The sequence below is a fragment of the Lucilia sericata genome, unplaced genomic scaffold (assembly GCF_015586225.1).
Source record: "Lucilia sericata isolate MDLA Ls3-8-SP2 unplaced genomic scaffold, ASM1558622v1 Contig000009F_arrow, whole genome shotgun sequence".
NCBI classification, from domain to species: Eukaryota; Metazoa; Arthropoda; class Insecta; order Diptera; family Calliphoridae; genus Lucilia; species Lucilia sericata.
In genome coordinates this window covers 839,192-863,182 of record NW_023994049.1, presented here as the reverse complement: position 1 = coordinate 863,182, position 23,991 = coordinate 839,192, and the positions used below count along the sequence as shown (strand labels likewise).

At 31.9% G+C, this 23,991-nt stretch overlaps 1 protein-coding gene across 4 annotated transcripts in view; it reads left to right on the top strand.

The window, feature by feature from the left end:
• Window positions 1–23,991, top strand: part of LOC119602960 (serine-rich adhesin for platelets) — a 65,013-nt gene that overhangs the window by 19,299 nt on the left and 21,723 nt on the right. For all 4 annotated transcript variants that reach the window (XM_037954820.1, XM_037954812.1, XM_037954803.1 and 1 more), the window contains exons 3-6: window positions 15,414–16,362; window positions 22,087–22,365; window positions 22,498–22,870; window positions 22,965–23,690. In XM_037954820.1, the coding sequence (XP_037810748.1) occupies window positions 15,414–16,362; window positions 22,087–22,365; window positions 22,498–22,870; window positions 22,965–23,690 (2,327 nt within the window). The remainder of the gene's footprint in view (window positions 1–15,413; window positions 16,363–22,086; window positions 22,366–22,497; window positions 22,871–22,964; window positions 23,691–23,991) is intronic.

The window sequence follows — 23,991 nt, the reverse complement described above, 5'->3', positions numbered from 1 at the left end:
TATCGTGCTTTCAACAGACAGACGGACGGACAGATGAACAGACGGATGGACATGGTTAGATCGGCTTAGAATTTAATAAGGACCCAAAATATATATACTTTTGTGGGTCTACGACCAATATTTCGATGTGTTACAAACGGAGTGACAAAATCAACTCATCTTTTTTGATGGTGGGTATAAAAAGCACTAAATGCACTGTCATAAAATTAGAAAGCACCACTGTAGTGCCTTTTTGAAAAAAGGCACCATGAGCAAAATTTTCCGCGTTTGGCACACCAAAAGGCACCGCAAATAGTGCTAAAAGCACTAAGTTGGCAACACTGCCGGCCATGTTAAATGTTACACTCTCACATATACAAAGTTCACACTCACTTATTAAAAGTCTGCAACTTAAATTTTGGACGAAAATAAAAGTTCAAATAAAAATAAACAATACAAATAATAAAAAAATATAAACTATAGTCTTATAAATAAATAAAAATAAAACAAATAAGAGATTTACTATTCAAGAGTGTGGCCGGCCCACTCTTATTGTCGTCGGGTACACTCAAACATACATACAGGTTGGTATGAGTATCAGTGTAATTCAACTTGTAGATGAGTTCAAATGTGTGGGTATGTATTACCCCATATGCGTCCGTCCCATATATGCGTGGTTCCTGAACTAGTATTGGTATTAAAAGTACTTGTACCAATGTCCGTCGTATCGTCATACACATACAAAACTTTGTCGTACTTGTACTCGTTCAGTGGTTATGAATATCAGATACGAGCGCTACAATGTGTGAGCACCGCGATCTGAACTGAAAAACAAAAAGTGAAATAAAATAGAATGAATTAGTACTCGCAATTCAATTCTCAAGTACTCGTACTCGTATTTCTGCTTTTATTTTTTCTTTAGATCGATTCTTTCTACTGCTTTGATATTGTTGTTGCTGCTCATTGCTTGAGCAGTTGACTTGACTTGTTGACTGTTGTTCCCATTTCTTCGTTTCTATAAATGCGCAAAATAGCAACAACAACAGCAACATCGAAAATCTAAAGCAACATATTAGCATTGTAAAATAAATATGTATGTATATATGTATGTACGTACAACAACTACGATGACAAAAATAGAGAATAAAATGGGGAGCAAAAAGTCAAAGCGTAGAGCACATCACAATGCTCATTTCTCTTCAAGTTTCGTCTGAAATAAAAACAAAAACAAAAAACTGCAACAACCAAGAAAAATCAAAAATAAACAAAAGTCAACTGCGCCGCTGCCATTTGATAAGACCACATTTAGGAACACGGCCCCATCCCGTTCTTATTGAATTGCTGATGTTGTCTGGTTTGCTGCAATTGTTGTTATTGTAGTTGTTGCTGTCGCTGATATTGTTGTCAACGTTAGACGCCATTGAGCGAACAAATAAAAATTAAGTATTCGCAGTGTTGTGAAAATCCAAAGATGTGAGCGTGAATGTTATTTGACTCACGGTCACTTACATACATTTTTTAAAATCAGTAAAAAATACTTTAAAACTTTAGCCATAAAAGTGTGAGAAACATAGAAGCAAGCAACTACAGCAAATGAACAAATTGTTGTGATTCCATATGTAATTCAAATTAATGAATAGAGCGAATACACCCCCTAGGGAAAAACAGACACTTTTGCACTATTTTTTCAACTGTCTTTCGCATCACGCACCCAAATCTATAAAAACGTTCTGTCTGATTAACATACGCAGAATTTATATAGTATGTACTTAGAAATACGTATGTATGTATGGTTTGAATGTAAGATTTATATTTTTATAAATCTAAAAGCAATGAATTATTCGACTTTGGCAGACTTAAACTATAAAATCCTAATCTATAACTATAAAAGTTTAGTTTAGAAGGGACGTATACCAGTAAGTTATGTCCTTGTGTTTCTTTTTAAGAAAAATATTTAGAAGCTAGAATCAATATTACAACATCAAATCTCAAAAATATAGTACAGATAATATCACCTACATAACCAATTTTTACTTTAAAACATAATAAGCTAATCAGACCTTCTAACTCATTACGAAATATATCATTTTTATCTACGATTCAGTACCTAGTATTTTCACACATCCTACAACAATCTGATTCCACGTTCCAGTTACCAAATATAACGCATAACAAAGTTCAGAAGCTTATTTTTTCCAACACAATAATATTGTTGCTACTACATCAGGCCGCTCGTCCATATTCGGAAACTCTATTAAGGATATAACTTCAAAATCTAGCTTCGTTAACTTATGGTCCGAAATTTCTTTAGGAATATTCCAAATGGACCAGGAAAATCTTAACATGTTTCAAACCTAAAATAGCTACCTACTCCTCAATTGATATTATAAATAAGGAAATATCTAGAGCCATTAGGCGAAATGACGTGACCCCTACAAAAAATAGTGGTTATGTCTTTTTCTTCAAATATTTGTTAGTTGTGAATGCACCTTAAGTGAAACTGTTTAAATTTACTATTTAATCCAATTATGGTCGGTCCACCCCCCTTTTATAAACATCTAATGCATAAATTCTCAAACAATTTCATGTTTGATGACCCTGATTAATGCATTAATTGTATTAATTAATTTCTAGTTTTAAGCAATAAAATTAAGCTAGATTTTATATTGATATGAATTTCAACTATTTATAAAATTTGTTTAATGACGTCAATCTACACTTAAATAGTTTTAACGCGTGTTTGAACTTAAACTCATTAATTGTTTATGGTAAAAGTGACTTGTAGAATCGACTAAAATATTTTGAAAATGCAAAAAATTCGCATTTGAGACAAGAAATATGTTCTTTATTAGATCAAACATATTTTAATATGCTATATGTATTCATACCTAGTTGTAGTCTACTCTCACTACTGCTGATATCCTTTTTGGTGTTCCAAAAGTAATTTATACTTTTCAATAACTTGAATACACGTGGCAGTTTTTTTTTTCTATTTACCCTCACAAAAATGTAGAAAAATGTTGTGATAATTAAAAATACAAAAGAAAAAAAAAAGAACTATTAAATAGGGAGTGAATTTTATTTCAGTTTCAAGTATCTGGGTAAAATACAAAACCGAAAAATAAGTCATAACCCAGAAAAGTTTAAATTTGTATATGTAGATCGTTAAAGGCATAAAAAATACAAATTTAAATGATTTTATTGACAGTCGTAAAATGTATATTACATTGATTGACTGCCGCAATATGTAAAATACTTTTAAACATTTATGACGAATACATAATTAATAGTTTTCTTAAGAAAAATCAAAAAAGTCAGCCAGTACTCTGTCATCAGTTATTTTCAACATAAATAACACTGATCAGAATAAAGCCTTTTTGGTTGGCACCTTATGATTTTAATTTATGATGCTTCTGAATCGGAATATTATTATACTAGTAATCTAATACTAGGTAATTAAGGTCATTCTAGCCAATATCTTGAGGCCCAATCAGAAAATCAATAGAATTATTTGTGCTAATTCTTACCACGATGACAGATAAACAGATATTTAAACTTACGATTGTCACGTGAATAAGCTTTATTTGCATAAATTGATTTCAAATACATATTTTAAAAAAGATATAAGTCTATCAGAGCATTTGTATTTTAAAAATTATTTATGTAGATTTGATCATTCCGAAAAACTACATTTTTAGGATCTGGTCGATCATTCGATTGTGTGTGAAATATTAAGTTCTAAAATGTTATTAAATTCTAAAATGTTTCATCAATTTAGATTCTTTTTTTATAAATTGATTTTGTAAATAATAAAAGAAATTATAAGACAAAACACGCAGAGGTCTTAAAATTCGTTTTAGTCGTTCCGACTACGATCACACTTATAAATATTCATGAAATCTTGCATCAATTTTAAAAACTCGTATTTATGTAAAATAGGGCGTTTTAATATAGATAAATCTGTGAAAATTTATCACATTTTAAAACACGTGCAAAAAAATCAAAATAAAACTGAAACTATAAACATTTTATACGACTTTATTATTGTGAATTTATATAAAAGAATGAATATACATATATCTGAAACCAGAAGATAATTGTTTTTATAAAAATACATAGGTATTGCAAAAAAATATATTCATAAAACATTATAAGTCAAAAAGTGCGTTTTGAGCGTTCTCTGGTTATCGTTTAACCGGCAGATATTCTAACGGTTAAAATAATTTTTCTATTAAAAAAAATAACAAGACATTGAGAAAATGGGGGTATAAGTTTTTAAATTAAAAAACGTAAAACCAAGTTGTTTAAAAGAATTTTGTTGTTCAGGAGAGGGCATCAAAGTAATATTCTATATGCACATTTGATTTTATAACTCCTGAACGGATCGGCGGTTGTGGGTTCGTTTCCCAATCCCTCCGATCTAGGAGACTAGAACACTAAGCACTAACCCACCGGAGGCACAATACTTCGGAAAATATTCGAAATAACATTTATAAAGCTTTTAAGGCTTCTGGTGAAATAAAACTTTTAAAGTTCTGACAATCAGGAAAGAATCAAATAAACCATCAACAATTGTGACAAATTTATTTTATGACAAAATGTTTTTTTGTTTTCTGCAGAGTTATTGAATATATTATCATGTCAAATTTATATGTACTCTGCATGTATCCCTACAAACATTTTCTATTGCGGAAGTTACCCGTGTGAAACTTCCAAACGTGCTAAAAGCTCGCCAGCGATGTTGCGGAAGTATAAGAATTCTTGTCACCAGTCGGGAAGAACTGATGCCGAGCTGGGGAACGTCTAAGAGTAACTTGGAAGATACTTCTGGAAGACCCGCAGAAGAAACTTCTAGATGACTCTTGGAAGTAAGGTATTGCCAAAGACTCTTCTAGATGTGACTAGGAAGTCTCTTCTTGAAGTGACTACCTAGTATCCTCTAGAAGTGTTCCTATCTTATCTTCCAGAAGTTGAGTTTTCTCTTCTTCTAGAAGATGAGTTTTCTCTTCTTCCAGAAGAAGAGTTTTCTCTTCTTCCAGAAGAAGAGTATTCTCTTCTTCTTGAAGATGAATATTCTCTTCTTCTAGAAGATGAGTATTCTCGTCTTCTAGAAGATGAGTTTTCTCTTTTTCTATTTGTATACGCACCAAAATAAAATCTATAAAAATAAATCTAAATAAAATGAAATTTTATAGTTTTTATTGAATTAATTGAAATTAAAATAGTAGAAAATATAATTGATTTAACAACTAATCTAAAAAAAGTAATATATGTACATTAGACCGAAAATATTTTCGCTTAAGTGTTGTCCATTCGTGAGCTGGACAGTTTTAAAGAAAATATCGTATGGGAACACGATTCTTCATGTTAAATTCAATATTTTATCCAGCTTCAAAAAATCTTTGTTATGTTTTATAATGGTTCCCAAAATATTTCTAGTCTGTCGATGGCCGTTCGTGAGCTGAACCGGTTACAAAAAAGTCCCTTTTTAGTTATTTTGTTTTAAATTATACAGCATTTCTTAAACAATATATACAGTATGTGGTATCATTTGAAAGGTTTTTTGAAGCCAAGTCTAGTGGTGCGCAAAATTTGCAAAATTGTGCATATATTTCATTTTTCTTAGTAAAAACCTAACAATTTTAAATATTTTGGAATATGACAATTATAAGCAAACGGTTATTTATGATTAATACATCATTGGACGCGACTTTAAAATACCTTTTAAACGATACCCGTATTGGATATTTTGTTTCAAAACAAACAAAAATTTTAAAAAAATAATTCCAAAATAACTTTTTTAAATTTGGTCCAGCGGTCACTTAAAATATTTTGGGAATCATCATAAAACAAAGCAAGGTAAATTTTGGGAGGGGTAACAAAAACACGTTTTTGCTTTCCATACAGAGTGAGTCGGTCTAATGTACATATGTATCAAAAATTTAGAATTATTACCTTATAATAAGATAATTTTCAGGGAATCTGTATTAATATTCCAACTGCTGACTGGTATACTTCCAAAAATTGTAAAACGTTGGACTCTAAAATATTTTTGTAGTTCTTCATCAATTTTATGATTAATCCATCAAATTGTAAGAGTTATATTATGGAACGCATTAATCCTTCAACGAAATAAACCAAAATAATCTTATAATTAATATTGAATATTTATTGAAATTACCAGTTATACTTTAGGAAGCAATAAAAATAGGATTCTCTCATGTCCAATACATTTACCACCAAAGTTTAAAGGGTCAGATCCATTTTTTACATTTTCTGCAAATAATCGACATTTTTAATGGAACCACGTGATGAAATAAGACATATATAACTTACCAGATCCCTTTTTTATATTTTAATTCGGTTAGAAGTATTTTAATAGGGGGTACAATATTAGCTACTGCTTTCTAAAAAATAAAATAATTAAAAATTAATTAATTTATTTATTTATTGTTTTGAATCAATAAAAACATTACCTTTCATGAACATTTTTTCAATAACTTGGAATTAAACCGTCTATAAAGATCTGAAATTACTAAGTCATGGATTATTTTTATACCCACCATCAAAAAAGATGGGGGGTATATTGATTTTGTCATTCCGTTTGTAACACATCGAAATATTGGTCATAGACCCACAAAAGTATATATATTCTGGGTCCTCATTAAATTCTAAGACGATCTAGCCATGTCTGTCCGTCCGTCCGTCTGTCTGTCTGTTGAAAGCACGATAGAGTCCGAATGGAAAGAGCTAGAGGGTTGAAATTTCACATAAATATTTCTTATAGGTAAGGTTTGTTTGGTATTGAAAATGGGCAATATCGGTCCACGTTTTCGGATAGCCCCCATACAAGTGGCCCTCGAAAAGCAGCTTTAACAGCCATAACTTGTTTAAAAATACGAATATAGCGATGAAATTCGACATAAGTAAGTTTCTTGTGATCCAAAAATTTTATGAGGATCGGTCCATAATTGACCCTACCCCCCATATAAGGTCCTCTTCAGAAAATGACTTTAACGCTCATTACTGGCTTAAAAATTCTAGTATATAGATGAAATTCGTCATAAGTAAGTTTCATACGAGTCAAAATCTATCTAAAAAATGTTATGTTGATCGGTCCATGATTGACCCTACCCCCCATATAAGGTCCCCTTCAGAAAATTCCTTTAACGCTTATAACTGGCCTAATAATACGAATATATAGATGAAATTCGACATAAGTAAGTTTCATTCGAGTCAAACGAGGTTTGATGGTGGGTATATAAGATTCGGCATAGCCGAATATAACACTCTTACTTGTTTAAATTATTTACAATCACTAACTATAGAAACACCTTAACGACCCTAAACGGGATATTGCTTTTGACACTAATATTGCAATACTATTTTTTGTTTGCTCTCTTCTAATACTTAGGTTCAATATCTTGGGAACGGCATGCTAAATATTAAGAATATTAGTATCATATGATAGGTCATAGAAAGACCTGGTGTTAATAACTAAAAAAGTACCTATAATTAGAATAATTAAATCCAAAGCTATATGAAAATTAATAAAATTGTATTTATTTAAGAAAGGTGGGTTTAAAACTATCTGGTTTCAATATTAAATATCTTATATGGGCAATTTCGTGTCGAGTGACCCAAGTCAAAAAATAATTTATGTATAAAACAGTAGTATTAATTTCAATATAATTATTCCAGACCTAAATGCGCAAATAGTTTTAAAAATATTGAAAGTTAAGATTTAACTCAAATAAATCTAAATATGTTAAAAATGCAATGTTCATCAAATGAAAGCCGAAATGTACAACTTGAAAAAGTCTTTAAATGCTTATACCTCCTAAACGAATTAAGAGAGAGTCGAAATTTAATATAAAAAAATTTTTAATTAAACATATTAGACTTTTTTAAACATAATGGAAATGGAAGCCGTTTAGAGTTGTTAACATATTCCTAAAATAGTATTTTAATATGACAACTTACTTTTTAATTTTATTTATATAATCCTTCCTTATACTTTTTGGTATATATTTAATACACTTCGCCAATTGAGAAAACCTTCTTAAATGTTTATTAACAGTTGATTTTTAACACAACACTGTCATATTGTTTTTTATTACTTAAGATTCACAATATTTTAATTACACTACTTTTCTATGAACATTAAATTCAATAACTCATTTAAGTTTTACGATGAATAATTAAAACTGAACATGACTGAACAAAACACAAAACATCACTGAACTTAGCAAAATTTCTGCATTATTTATTTTTATTTTTTTTCACGCTAAAAAATGGAGTATTTATATTTTTTTGTTTTTGTACTCTTCTTACTATCATCCGGAAGTAACCTAAAAGTATACTTCCAGACGGCGAAAACTAGAAATCAATGTATTTTGTTTTTGTAAAATGTGTGCTCTCGTCTGACAATTGTACAGAAGTGACTACAATCCACACTTCCAGATGAATAAAATACAACATTAATGTGAACACTCTTCAAACTGTCTTCCAGAAGTGACATAAACATACAAATCAAGAAGATACAAATTAGGAAACAATGTATTTTGTTATTGTAAAATGTGTGTTCTCACCCAACTCTCTTACAGAAGTCACTAAAACGTATACTTCCAGATGAAAAAAATTCAACAGACATGGTTTTTTGTTTAAGCAAAATGGATGCACTCTTCTAACTATCATCCGGAAGTAACTTAAAAGTATATTTCTAGAAGACGAAAATTCGAAATCAATGTATTTTGTTTTTGTAAAATGTGCGTTCTCGTCTGACAATCGTCCATAAGTGTTTCTGACGTGGCGTCTGGGGTGATGCGCAATAGTTTTCTCTTTTAAATGTTTGAAGGGATATATTTACATACACACATATCCATATGTAAATACTTATAAGAAAGAATCAATGTGTTGTTTGTAAAATTCATCCATAAGTATCAAGGTTCATTTGCAAATGCAAAATATCTATGTATGTATATTACTCCTCAAAATTTCATAAGAAATTTTTAAAAACTTATCCAACCAACCAAGCAAAGATTTAGTCATTGGTAGTTAGTTTAGCATAGCAGTACAGTAATATGATACACGGTAGTAAGACTTAGGATTTTCAAAATTCGAGTTCTATAGTATCGAAATTGTCGAAATTCTACGTTGTCCCATTCTCATATTATTGTTATTGAAATATGATGTTTTATTCCAGCATAAAATAATTTAAAATAATATTATTTTAATAGAAAGACTAAATTCTTAGGTAGATTTTCCAAACCTTAGTTGCAACATAAAAACTCCAAATAAAATTGTTATTAATTTTTAAAATTTGTTATAAGAATAATAATCAAAATCACTGTGCAAATGTTGCAATGTTGTTCGCCTAAAGTTGACGACAAAATACATGCACTCCCGTCAATTTTGTGGCGACATGCATCAATCAATGGATGAATGGATGGATGTATTCATGATTATGATCCGACTTGATTTGCATTTCAAATCTAAATTGATTTCACTACAAAGCGCCATCGTCATTTAACAACTGACTGACTGAATGTAAGTGTTAAATTATGTTAAATCAAAATAATTTAATAGCAATAATAGTTAACTATAGTTTTTAGACATTTTGATTTTGAAAAGCACAAAATGGTGGAAAATGACATATTTATCTATTGAAATTAAAAATACAGTTTGAAATAAGACCAAGTTACTCAAGATTCACAAAAATGATCCTTATAACTGTTTGGGTAGGTCGAACTCCGAGCAACAATAAATAGATATAAAAATAGAACAATAGGGATAGAATAGACAAGACCACGTTCTATCATTAGGGTTAGAATGTAATTTTTTAGTTGCCTTTTATTTTGGATAAAGGTTTACAAATAGTGATATTCCGTTATGCAACTGAACTGCGATCGGGCGAAAAAGCTGATATTAAAATAATGGACTTATTTCGGAAATATGAAAACTCTAAAAATATGAAAAGACATTTAAATGCAATTATTAATTCACAGTTCATAAAATAATTTTTACAAAACGTATCTGCTTAACTCCCTTCAAAGATAGGCACGTGTGAAGATAATTCAAATACTAAAGGTTTGTTAGATTGCAATATAATCAAGTGCTAGCAAATGGTAGTTCTACTGCATACTTTATGATCTTGAAGGTTGTTTGAACAACGAGTGCATCCGAAAAGCAACCGATTTCTCTTAGCACTTGTAATTTTGTATGACTGTGAATGTGTTTGATCGTGTGTTTACTAAGTAGTATGTATGTGTGAACGAATATTTACTCGTATGCAAGTGAAGATATCGCTCTTCTTTAGATGGTGAATGACCAGTAGATGTGAACCCATGCGCTAATTAATATTTAGTTCAACGTTGCTTTTCATGTTACCAAACCACAATAACTACTCAAGTTTAAGCAGAAGCACTTTGTAAGATGCAATGGGCAGAAACATGGGCAGAGGCCATGGCCAAAAGAAGAATCAACACGGACCAGAAACACTTTAATGGATTGCATGTGATTTGCAATGATGGCGCGATACAAACATTCAAACACACGTACAGAGTCTTGTACCAACTAAATTTAAATCATACACACCTGTTCTTAACAAAAATAATAATATTAACAACAACAAGAACAACGAGAAACTAAAAACCAATTCAGTGCATTGAACGCTTAACATCCACCACGCTCCACTCTTTTGATAACGAACTATTATACATTTAATGCTAATAGTTGTTTGTACAAAGAGGTACAGATACATAGATACACACAGTCATGTATCCAGTCAGCCTGCCAGCCAGCTAGCCACTCATTCATTCATCCATACACACATGCAAGCAATTCACCTTCCTACTATACAACCAACCATCCAGCCAGCCAGCCAAACAACCATTCGACCAAAAGAACAAACATCCCAACATCAAGAACCGAATCACCCATCATCATCATCATCAGCAGCCAACAAATAAATAAAAAAGAAACACTTTTTCCATTCATAGTTCGTTCGTTAATAGTTTCTCAGTTTGAATAGAAGCAATTCGTAGCTTTTGCACTGATACTCGAACAAAAGCGATTACAAAATTTCCAAATAGGAAAATGCGAGTTATAGTCACAGACCCTTGTCATCAAATGTTAGACATGAAATACCACCACCTAAACAGCACCACATTACGAATGATTTCTTAACCTTAAACAAATACTCGTACGTATTATCAACTTTGAGTTTCGCATCCAAATTTGAATCTGTTTTAATCAGTGGAGTAAATAGTATAGAAATAATTATTGTAATGGATGCAGCACGATAAATATATTTTACATCTACATTCAACTATAGAAGTTGAAATATTTATGGATGAATGTGTCCTGACAAGTTCAAGAGATCTCGTTCGTACAAACACCAGCCAACAAGCACTTTACACATGCTCATTGCTAAAAATTACATTTCTATAGATCATTTCGAGAACTGGTTCCATTTTTTATTTCGTTCTTGCAGCGCATAAAGTTCTATTACAATTTTTTTGGTTTGAAAATGGAATCTAAAAGTCAACTTTAAACGAGACACGTTTATTACGATAATTTTCATCATCTCCATAAACAAGTTATTAAAGTTCTCTTTGTATTTGGAAATATGAATATTTTTTCATCTTGCTGTTAAGGATCTTTTTGGCTTTTATTTTAAAAATATATTTTAGGTCGCATTATAATTGATATTTGATTAGATAATAAAAGTTCTACAAAAAGGGTTTTCAATAAGAGTTAGACCATTTTAACAGTAAGTTATAGGATTGAACAACGTTTTCATATGATAGTGACTGCTTGTGTTCATTTTCTGAAAGTGTTGAAGTCATGTCACTCTAAGGATGTCAACATAAATCCGCCCTTGTTGCAATACCCTTTATTGTTGTGTACAATATTTGTATGAGTTACGTTTTGTCATCTGCTGATACTTTAAGTTTACATATATTTTCAATAAACCCTGTTATAACCATTTATGATTTTGCAATAAAAAAAACTTGTGCACCTCGTAGATTTTACCATTTAATAATAATGAACAGAAAAAATGTTACAAATTCCAATTTCCATCATCAGCATCACTGCAGAAGACATGATTTGATGTCGTTTATACACTGGTTTCTTTCATGGCGATTCGATGAAATTTCAATTAAGGTGCATCTACCGTTACATTGTGGTGGTATTTTAAACATTTTATCGTTACAATTCACTGATTATTTATAAATATAAACTGGATTAGGTATTTTTTTTTTTCATAGTTGCTCTTGTTTTTTTTTTTTTTTTCTTAACAGCAAAACATCTAAAGGCAATGAATACTTTTATGTTGCATGCCATTGATGCAATAGAAAGTTGTAAATAGTGAGTGAGTGTTGCAAATAGAAACATTTTATTAGCAAAGTGTACAAAAGATCAATTCCATTTGGAATCAATTTTGAATTTTACATGAATTTAGTTCTTAAACCTGCGTTCTCATCATTGCTCCACAACCATCTTAAAGCATTTCATAACATCTGTATTCCAAAAACAATCTTATAAAACATAAATTGCTGAGTCGAGTCCAACTATCTGTCTGTCCGTAGGTACGTTGAAATTTGTTTTCAAAAGACCACATACATATATTTTGCGAAATATTCAATAATTCTATGAGACATATTTTTCGAAAATTTTCCTATCTAAAATCAGCAAAATCGGTCAATAAATTACGGACATATGAGCAAAATTCCGAAACAACACATGAAAATATTACGTTTTTGTCTCATTTCTGATAAGTTTTTCTTTCAGAAACTATAGCAGCCATTTCAAAAAATTTTGCACAAGTGTTTTCTTTCGTCCAGGGATTATCATGGTTGCAAAATATTAGAATCGGTTCCAAATTTCATACAGCCCCCATACAAATTTACAAATCGCTTATAATGGATTTATTATTAATAACTTCCACAATACAAAAATAGCAATATAAATCGTATTACCAACTAAAACCTAGATCGGTCCATAATCGACCATAGCCATTTCAAAAAATTTTGCACAAGTGTTTTCTTTCGTCCAGGGATTATCATGGTTGCAAAATATTAGAATCGGTTCCAAATTTCATACAGCCCCCATACAAATTTACAAATCGCTTATAATGGATTTATTATTAATAACTTCCACAATACAAAAATAGCAATATAAATCGTATTACCAACTAAAACCTAGATCGGTCCATAATCGACCATAGCTCACATAAATATAAGGTTCACTTCCCAAAATCTAAATCAAAATGAACTCATAATAAGATCAAAATTTAACACTAATATATTCCGCACATACACGATAAGGAATTTTTCCGGATCGGCTCATAATGGGTCATAGCTTCCATATAAAGTCCACTTCTTAAAATTATTTAAATAATTCATGAATTAATAATGATATCGGTATAAAAGTATGTATATTCGAATTTGGATTGTATACTATAAACAAATTATTCTGTGAAATAGTTTTCGCATCAGCCCATAATTGGTTATAATTCCTATATAAATGGCTAAAATTCTTCACAACGATGTTTTGTATATGGACAATTGCGTGCCAAGTGACTCAATTCAAAAATCGATTTGGATGAAATTTGTACCATGGATAGTAGGTCAGACACAGCTCTATCGATCAAAATCTGCAGATCTTGGGGGTCAAAGTTGGATTTTTTGGTCATACAGGGTTTTATTCAAATGAGTGTAACTTTTCACCTATTGGTACTAGAAAAATTGTCCAATTGTTCAGATAGCTATTTCCTTAAAAAAAAATAATTTATAAGTCCGGCAGTTCTTGACCAATAGAGCTGACAATTTTTGTCTGGCCTAGTATCCAATAGTACTCACCTTGGTGCAAATTTCATGCAAATCGGAAGACGTCGATTTTAAATGTTGAGTCACTTAACACGAAAATGCCCATATACATACATATACAAATCATTCTAAGACACCTTTTCCGGAACTTTTAAATATTCTACATGTTAATAAAAAATAGCTTATACATATGTATAAAAGTATGTATATGTAGGTAAAAGATGTTTAAGAAAATAATTAATACAAATACGGAATATGTTGCAGAAGAAGTAAAAATCGGTGGATTCAACTATTAGAACAAAATTTGACTGATCATAAAAAATATTGCGTTCTACTAAAAGGTTGGTCAATGACTTACAATCGGAATAACCTCCCCTTCGAGGTGCGTTTTTTCTTTGCTGGCCATGCTTTTCAATACAAATACATACAAATTGAATCAATATCTAATAAAACTACAAAATTTGTATGTTTGTATGTGTATAAACTTTTACCACACGCACATACATGTTACATATAATGTACATGTACTTGTTCGATACAATTTCTTGGTCAGTTGATCGTTCACTATTAATTACAAATAAACATACATACGTACATATGAGTACAGCAAACAAACACTTGTATTTGGATGTACCCGTTTAAAAAAGTTTGTAAGTGTGAATGAAGGTATTAAGAACCCAGCAGTTCTGAGTATTTATACTGAACTGATGATTGTACTTGTTAATTGGGATCATGCATGTGTGTATCTAAGATGAATTGCCGAAACTTACAAATATACAACAATTATACATTAACATTTGATTATATGCGGTTTTCTCAGAAGCTTCAGAATAGCCAACAACCAATTTAGTCATATTTACATATATCTAGGGTTCCTTATTTAAATAGAACAGATAACGTTAAACAAACAAATTTACTATAATTATGACAAATTCGAAAAGGTTACAGAAGGCTTAACAAATACAGAAAAATTTCGCTACATTTCAAGGCTAATTGATTACTTGTAATTAGTTAAGTAATTGATTGACTTTTCTTTGCATTACTAATGTTACATACTTATATAAATGTCAAATGATTCAATTCACTATTCATTTGAGTCTATCGAGTACTTTGACATTATTGGGACACATTGCTTTGGAAAACTGCTGGGTATAAATATATACATTATTGTTGTTGCCATTTGATTGTTTGATTATGATGGGCGGCGACGTTCATACCTCGTTTTGTCGTAGCTCTTCACACTTTTTTCAGCACTACTAACAATAAATACAGCAACCAACAACTACAATAATAATATTAAAAATAAAACAACACTATCCGAGAGTATAGAGTTCATTGCCACTTGTCAATTTATTGGTATAAATGTGACGCATTGCTCTGACATGTGACTTTCTAATCGTGTTTACTGAGTCTATGTGTAAATGTGTATGATTGAATGCTTAACTGGCTGGATGCACGGACGGTAAAAATTATTTTTCATTTTATTTTCGTTGTTCTCTTTTAATTTTAATTTGAAACAAAATACGTGATTGACCCATAATATTTAGTAAAATTTTGTTATATTTAATACTTCATTTTTTTCCCAAAACACTCTTATTTCAGACAATATTCACCGTAATGTGTTAAAGGAATGTGTTGAAATAGAAAAGGACTTGTATACTAATATCAACAGAGAATCAAATGTTCTGTCCTTAGGAAACATTACAGACACACAGGAAGTGACAAGAGAAAGAGAACATATAAAATCTACAAGTGGTTGTATTACAAGTCAGACACCTACCCCACCAACAGCACCTATTGCACCGCCATCAATAACACCGATCACAATCGTTGGGGAGAAGAAAATGCTCAGCGAACGCTCTTTACTATTGAGTGGCTACAGTAACAACAATACAATCGACAGTGTTAAAACGAATTGTGAAAAAAGCAATACACCACCCTTGAGTGGGGATACATCGCCGGTACAGGGGGCCGGTCTCACTATTACACCTACAACAACAGCAGCAGCGGCAGCTGCTTATCTCTATTTGGAAAAGGTGAAAAATGAACGAATGTCACCACGTGTGACAGCAGCACAACTAGATTCCCTAAAGGATGCTATTATGGAATCATCAGCTGCAGCAGCAGCAGTTGCTGCTGCAATGGTAAACAATAACAATAGTAATTCTATCAATAATAACAACAATCACAATAACAGCAATAGCATCAACAATAACAGTAGCATTGGCTCAGGCAGTGGCAGTGCTAGTAATTGCAGTAACAGCAGTAGCAGCATAAACAACAATTTAGTCAATAGTCAGCTTCAAAATCAAATTGCCAATAATTCTATCAACAATACCAGTGATGAATTACAGAGTCATTCCCTGGCACAATCCTGCAGTCAAACACACCAACAACAACAACAGCATCAGTTTCAGATTCAGAAGCAATCGCATCAACATCATCTCCATCACCAAACACAACAACAGTCATTACACATGAGCAGCAATCATGTGAAAAAAGAGAGACTTAGCCCTGGCACTAACGGTGATCTCCAAACGACATTATCAAGGTAAATTTAAATACTATAAAAATCGCTTAGAACAAAGCCATTTCCATTGCCTAACGTATACAAGTATGTATTATCATAAAATAAATCACCATTGATAAACGATCTATAATACATACTAAATGATCTACAACTATGCTTATTCTAGATTAGTCATTTAATGCTAATTAAAACAGATTATCTCTGAAGAAATTTTCAAAAGAAACGGAAGCTATTTTTACACAAATATGTATCTTTCATTGATTGATTGTAAAAAAACTTCTAATAAATAAAAGAAAACAAACACTACTTAATCGTGGCCCCAAAAACAACCGTGATTGTTTAAAATTTTAACAATAGTGTTTAAAATATTTAATATTCTTTCTTTCTTTCTTTATTTATTTCTTTGGACACAAAACGAAAGAAATAAAACTACAACAGAAATATGTAAATATAAATATTAAATACATTCATTTATCAAATGTTAAGCAATTTAGTTTTGTTTTAAATTGTAGTTGTAGTCACCATGGGCATTCTTTGTGGATAAATGATGGTTAACACGACACACGTTGGCTGTCAATATTAGTTCCACCAGAGACCACAAACAACCAAACCCAAAACTAAAGTATTAATTAATTACGGGAGTATGAGAACGTCAAAAAGCTACTAGTTATGAATAAAGCTTCGTTTAAATACACTCGTAGAAAAATATTAGTTAAAACTAATTTTTTACTATTAGACATAGATTTATTTGGGAATATAATTCCTTCTTAAAAGAATTAAACAGAAATCATATTAGTAAATATATCCAATTAAGTGGGATTCGATTGTTTTATAACAAAAAACTACTTCTGTTAAATTATACATATTTTTATTAAAATTTTTTTTTTTGGCCATTAATCTATAATAGTTGTGTAGTAAATTACTTTTATTTATGAATGTAGAAGAGAATGGTATATTTGTGTAGTTTCATTTCATATTGTAATTTTGCTTCTCTAACCAGTGTGAAACAATTTAACGCACTACATGTGTTAAAATATTTTTTATGTTTTTTTAAATTTATTAATCGAAACCAAAAATATGAATAAATTTTTGTTTAATTTAATATGAATAACACGCACAAGTAGACAAACAAATGTATTCATAGTAAATTAAGACAATTTAAACATGATGAATAGATTTAGTTTCAGAGATTTTTATCCATTAAGTCAATTAACATCGCTGTGTAAAATTTTAATTTATAAAACTTCCGTTTACGGAAGTTTTAGTACATTCTGATACGACAAAGGTCAAATTTTATAATTATGGACTTCATATTAAGTATATATCGCTCACTGACGGCTACAAAGGATGCGTCATACTAAAGTCTTTCATATATAATTGTCAAATTTCAAATATGTCTATCATTTTTGATGTGATATCGATTTTTTTTTGCTGTAAACATAAATCGTAAAAGTATTTTTTCGCGAATATTAGATATGTAAATAAAAATTAAATTTCGATTTAGATGAGAAACATATTAACCTCCCTTGATATCTTTATAATACGAACACGCCTACTTTTATATAGAAAATTTATGATCGTAAGTGGAAAAATGTAAGTCAATTTTAAAAAGTATTTTTAAAATGTATTAAAACTTATATCATAATCTGATAATAAACATTCCGCCCACTTTTCGCTATTATTTTGTTAATCATTTAGTAAAACCGTTTGAGATATAAGAATATTAATAATTGTAATGATTATAGTTGATTATTTGAAACAATTTTTTTTTTCCTACCGAGCGAGTCCCCGAGTGGCGGATAGTGGTGGTCCTCTCCCAGCTTTTGAGTCACTTAAGCTGAGGGAGGAGAGATTGTCCACCACCTGGGAATATTATATTCCCCGCGGACCAAAAAACTGTAAAAAACAAACATGAAAAATATAAAGATAAAAGTTACGGTGTAGGGCCTAAATAACCCAGTACCGGAGGCAAGCGTTGATCTACTCGGGAGTCACCTGCCGTCGTCATCCTGCAATCGTGAGCAAAATGCTACTACGGAGATGGGTACCTTGGCCTCCGTGGCGGATAATTCGTCAAGTGTACAGCATGCCATTGGCAAAGACATAGTGGTGAAAGAATCCTCAGATGATAATAACAACACCATTATAGCAAATCCCAAAAAGGATGAAGTAGAGGAAATGGTGAAATAGGTGAGTGATAGCACAGCTAAACTACCTATTACTAAGAAAAGACTATCTGGAGCACAGAGGAGGAAGATGAAAAAGATGCTTCAGGAAATCATAGTTAGTCAATCCAACAACACTCCAAAGGAAAAATCGGACTCTCTCAAACGATCTGAGGCAAAGAGGATCAGGTCGCCCGAGGAGTTGACAACTGAGAATAAACCTAAGAAGAAAAAGAAAAGCCCGAAAAGCGAGGAAAGAGAGGTTAGACAGTGGAAAAGGAAAAGAACCGTCATCTTATGCCAAAGTTGCCAGAAGAAGACACCGGGATGATCTCTGATATGCAGTTTACGATGCGGGTAATCCGACAGGCAAAATTCCAATAGACCAACAGAGTATAATAGAAGACCTGGCTAACAATAAGATAGTGGCCCACTCAATCGCTTCAAAGGGCAAACAACCAATAGAGAGCGTGAACTGCGAGTACAGCGTAATGTTTCCTGTGCTCTTAAAGTCCACTGTCTACTTAAAAGGATGGGGCACTAAACTGGCTAATGAACATATACTGAAAATTCTTGGTGGTCAAAATGCTGAGCCGGCCGTGGAAAAACGGGACGTCTTTTACAGGAAAGAAGAACCTGAGGGAACTTTATTTGTAATAGGTATCGACCAGAAATCAATGGCTAGTCTTGCTAAGAACAAAGGTAGGGCTTACTTCGCCTCTAAAGCTGTCATATTCAAATTGGCTTCATAAAAGAGTAATTAGACCAATTCTAGCATATGCTTCAATAATCTGGTGGACTGCTTTGGACAAAAAGTGTAATATCAAACTACTACCGGGAGTTCAACATACATGCTGCTTGGGTATAAGTGGTGCCATGTGTACTACTTCAACCAAAGCTCTGAAAACGTTGCTAGATATTCCACCCATTGAAACATATTTAAGATATGAGGCGTCTCTTTACTTTAGGCGAACAGAGAGAATGTCTTGGTCAAGCGGAAAACTAGAGCAAATACCAGTAGGAATCCGTTCTTACACGAATGGCTCTAAATTGGGGGATAAAGTGGTCCTGGGGTTCTATATTGAAGACCCAGAAACAGATATATACCACCGTTTACCTAATCATAACACAAGCTTCCAGGCAGAAGTCCGAGCAATAACGGAATGTGTAAAATGGATTAGAATAAATATGGCGCCAACGTCCCTTAATATATTCACCGACAGCCAGAGGGCAATTATGGCGATATCAGGTGATAGAATTAAATCTAAGACCGAATTGGATTGTAAGAAAGCTTCAACTGAATACTCTCCCAGAGGAAAGGTTTATATTATATGGGTACCAGGACACTCGGGAGTAATCTGCAACGAAAGGGCGAATGTAATAGCTTTAAAGGGAAGTTAGCTCGAAGTAGTTAACCTGACGAACGCAAAACCATTCGACGCAACAAAAGCTGAATTAAAAATATGGGTGAAAGAAGAAGGCCTCTTGGAATAATGAAACGGTGGGTAGAACCGCAAAGATCAGTGAAACTCTGGAGCACTTTCTTTGCTACTGTCAAGTATTCGTCGAAGTTAGATACAAGTATCTTGGAAGTGATGTTATTCCGGAAATAACATTCCTGACTAACACTGATTGGAAAATTCTTAGGAATTACGTCCAGGAAACTGAATTTTTGAACATTGAAAAATAATACACTCTGTGAACAATTTTTTTTTAATGAAAAGGAGCGCACTACAGTCCCAATAGTGGCCCCTCCTATCAATATTTTTCAAAATTGTAAAAGTGGGCGTGGTCAATACAAATATTTTAGTTATATTTGTTAAGCTTAAAGCTGATTTTTATACAATTTTGTTTTAACCAGAGACCACAAAAGTATTCGCAAAATACGAAAATCAAAACTAGCAAATTAAATGGGCGTGACCATGATATTACCGACCACCTTAATTTAGGGTTATCACTAAGTTTATGTGAAGTATCATTAATTTTAAAGGCTAAAAACGTCCCTTATAACTCTAAAACTATCATTATTTGTTATTTTATTATTTGGCCTATGTATATTAGTAACTAGAAAAATTTAATTTTGAAATTGGCAAGAGTCATATTTCTCCATGTGCAAACATTTTATCGTATTTTGTCGATGTTTACATGCTACTGGAAGTCTTAGTTCACATACATACATATGTATATATAAAAAAAGCGGCAAACTCGCATTTTTTTTTTTTTTTTTTGGTTTGACTTTGGTCGTTCTAGATTGAGCAAATGTGGCACTGTGCAATGTGTTGAAATTTTTTCAAACCCCAGGAATGGTATATTTTTTGTGGTTTTCAATAATATATAAACTTATAAAATATAAATACATACACATTTATAAAATTGATCTTTATTCGACTAATAACCATTAAGAACTTTTGCTACTCTATGTTTATTTTAGTAGATAATTTAAATAAATACGTAGGTGTACAGAAAGGAAAAATAAACAATATTTAAATATTTCATTTTCAGGCCCTATTATTTGACAAATTAAATAACAAATGTATAAAAAGCGAAATAAATATTTGGATAAATATAAGGTCAGTAGTGTTAGTCGAATATTATAATAACAATACATTTTAGAACCAAATACAAACCAGTTCGTTTAGTATTTAAATTATAAAATAATCGTAGTAAAATCAAAATATCAAAAGAACAACTTTAACTCGAATATACTTGTTACGTACATTAGGGTGCTTTATTATTAAATAAGTCGAAATTTAACCGATTTATAATAAACTGAATAGCAAAGATCGAAATTCGATAAATAAAAAACTGCCCTAATACAATAAATATTTCTGCTAACTCCATCAACAATTAAAAATAACTTATTGACACTTATCCAACAAAGTTTGATTTGATTACGTATGTAAATAATTCTCACGCATAAATTAAAACTAATATACATATGTATGTACATATGTATCAAATACATACATATTAGATATAACAAATATGTATGTAGTATAATATATATATATATAATGTATTACTAATTTGTTAAAAACAAATATTAAATCAAAACAGAATCAAAATAAAGATAAATGGCATGACACGATACAATGATAGTGATGATGATGTTAATAATATAAACTAGATTAAACAAAATGTGTTAAATACATACATATATAATATGTATTTATGCAAATGTATATACTACATTAGGGTAATAACTTTTTTACAATTTTTGGAAATTTCATCGGCCTTATCCATTACAAATAGAGCATAAAAAAGTACGTGGAAAAAGTGTATCACTTTTTCCCGAGCATTAAAAAAGTTTCCGAAGTAAATGCTCTAAAGTTTTCAACATTTCCTCTAAATAATTTAAATTTTAATCATTTAAATTTACACAGAGAAAAAGCAAGGATAGCTGGTGCGGTTTATTCCACTTCCCAATTTAGTACCCAAGCATCTAGATTATTTTTTAAATTTATATGTATATTTTTTAAATTAACTCTTATTTGGTTTAGTATCCGTATTCATAATTCCCTACAAAATGCAATAATTATAATTTTAATAACCATTTTTTCTTAAAACTAATTTGTTTTAGATCGCGTAGTACAACACCATCATCATTTCGCGGCACGTCGCCACAACAATCTGTTCACAGTAGTCCGTCCGAAACCCTAGTACCAATGCATAATCTCTCTACAAATCTGCTGAATAGTATTCATCAGGCAGCTGCCTCAAGTCGACATGGAAATTTAAGTGTTTCTTCGCCTGGCATAACGAATGCAAATTCAGGACTACCGGCCGATTTTCCTACTCGAAATTATTCGGATTTTATGCGAAGTTTGGCAGCCAAGTATAATAATGCAAATCCCAATGAGTAAGTAGCATTTGAAAAACATACTTATCGGGCTTGTCATAGAATCCAATCATTGTCGGAACCGCATTTTTTTAAGTTATTTATTTAAAAAACATTACTTAATTACATACAACCGTTTATAATTATTTGCAGTAACTTGAAGCGGAATGCATTGTTTGAGGCAACATCAAATAATATAAATAGCCAAAAGAAGGCATCAACAGCAGCACAAAAGACATCTTATGCACCATCACCCACCGCCCCAATTAATAAGGAAGTATCCATAACGACTACCTCTACACTACCTCCCCCTCCACCGTTGACATCAGCAGCCATTTCACCAGGCGAATCAGCTCTTAAACTGACACAACAGAATAAACTCGCCGCTGCAGTAGCAAATGCAGCGGCTGCCTGTACCAGCAATGTTTCGCCATATATGACTTCGTTTCTATCCAGCCTACCATTTTCGTCTGGAATTTTTCCTCCGCTTATAGACATGAGCAGCACTCAGGCATTAATAACTTTGGTAAGTGTTACTCTCTGGTGAATTAATATGACTTATGTTGAAATTTTATGAGTAGTCATCACTTGAATGTATGTGTTTGGTTTTTATTTTCTAGGCTCGGGCAGCCAAGGAAAATGAAATACACAACATTTTGAGTGCCTCATCACAACATCCAAAAAGATCCGCAGCCAGCAATTCGCCCTCACCTAGTCCAAGTTTGAATATGGCCCTTCAGCAGGCAGCACAATTTATTTCACCTGCACTCATCTACTCTGCTCAACTGCAGAAACAGCAGCTGCAGCAGCAACAGCAAGCTTCAAGGCAATCTAGTCCACGTTTAGCAAACATTTCAAATTCCACCACGACCAGTTCCACGTCTGCCAAAAATAATAGGAATCTTGGTGATAAACTGAATGTTTCACCATTAGACTTGAGCTCTCAGCCTCCAGCATCTAAACGTTTCAAGGCTGAATCCACATCAAGCCAAAGTAGTAACGATGGCTTAATACATACCACCATAACAAGAAGAGCGTCGTCTTCAACTGCCACAACGTCTCCATCACCCCCGCCCCTTAATGAAAAGTCTTTGAATATGAATGCTTCTATTGCTTCTCCTGCTGCAACAGCTTCTGCCGTTGTTGGCTCCAGTACAAAGACAGAAGCAACTACAACAGCATTTACGCCAATCAAAGTCGCCAGCTCAACATCTGCCACATCATCCATTGCACCTGCGGTTACTGTACGTCAATGTCAAGCCCAGAGTGAAGAGTTGAACTCTTGGACAGTGGATGATGTTTGTGCATTTGTAGGCAGCATAGATATCTGTGCCGAATACGTAAAGGTAAGTTTTAAGCAAAAGAAAATCTACTTAAAATTTTTCCAATCATTATGACAATGATCTGGAAAATTTTCAAATGATTTCACTCTATATCTTTACTTGTAAGTTCAAATACATATGTATGTAAGTGTTTGGCTCGTCTATAGATGTGTAAGTGCACTAGTAAATAATTGGCTTATTTGAGCTTTCGCTCTATACATTGATACGGATGATACACTTCCAGATCATACATGGCCATATCACTGTACTTAACTGGTTAATAGTGGTGGACGGACATGACCAGATACAAAAACACATTAATAGC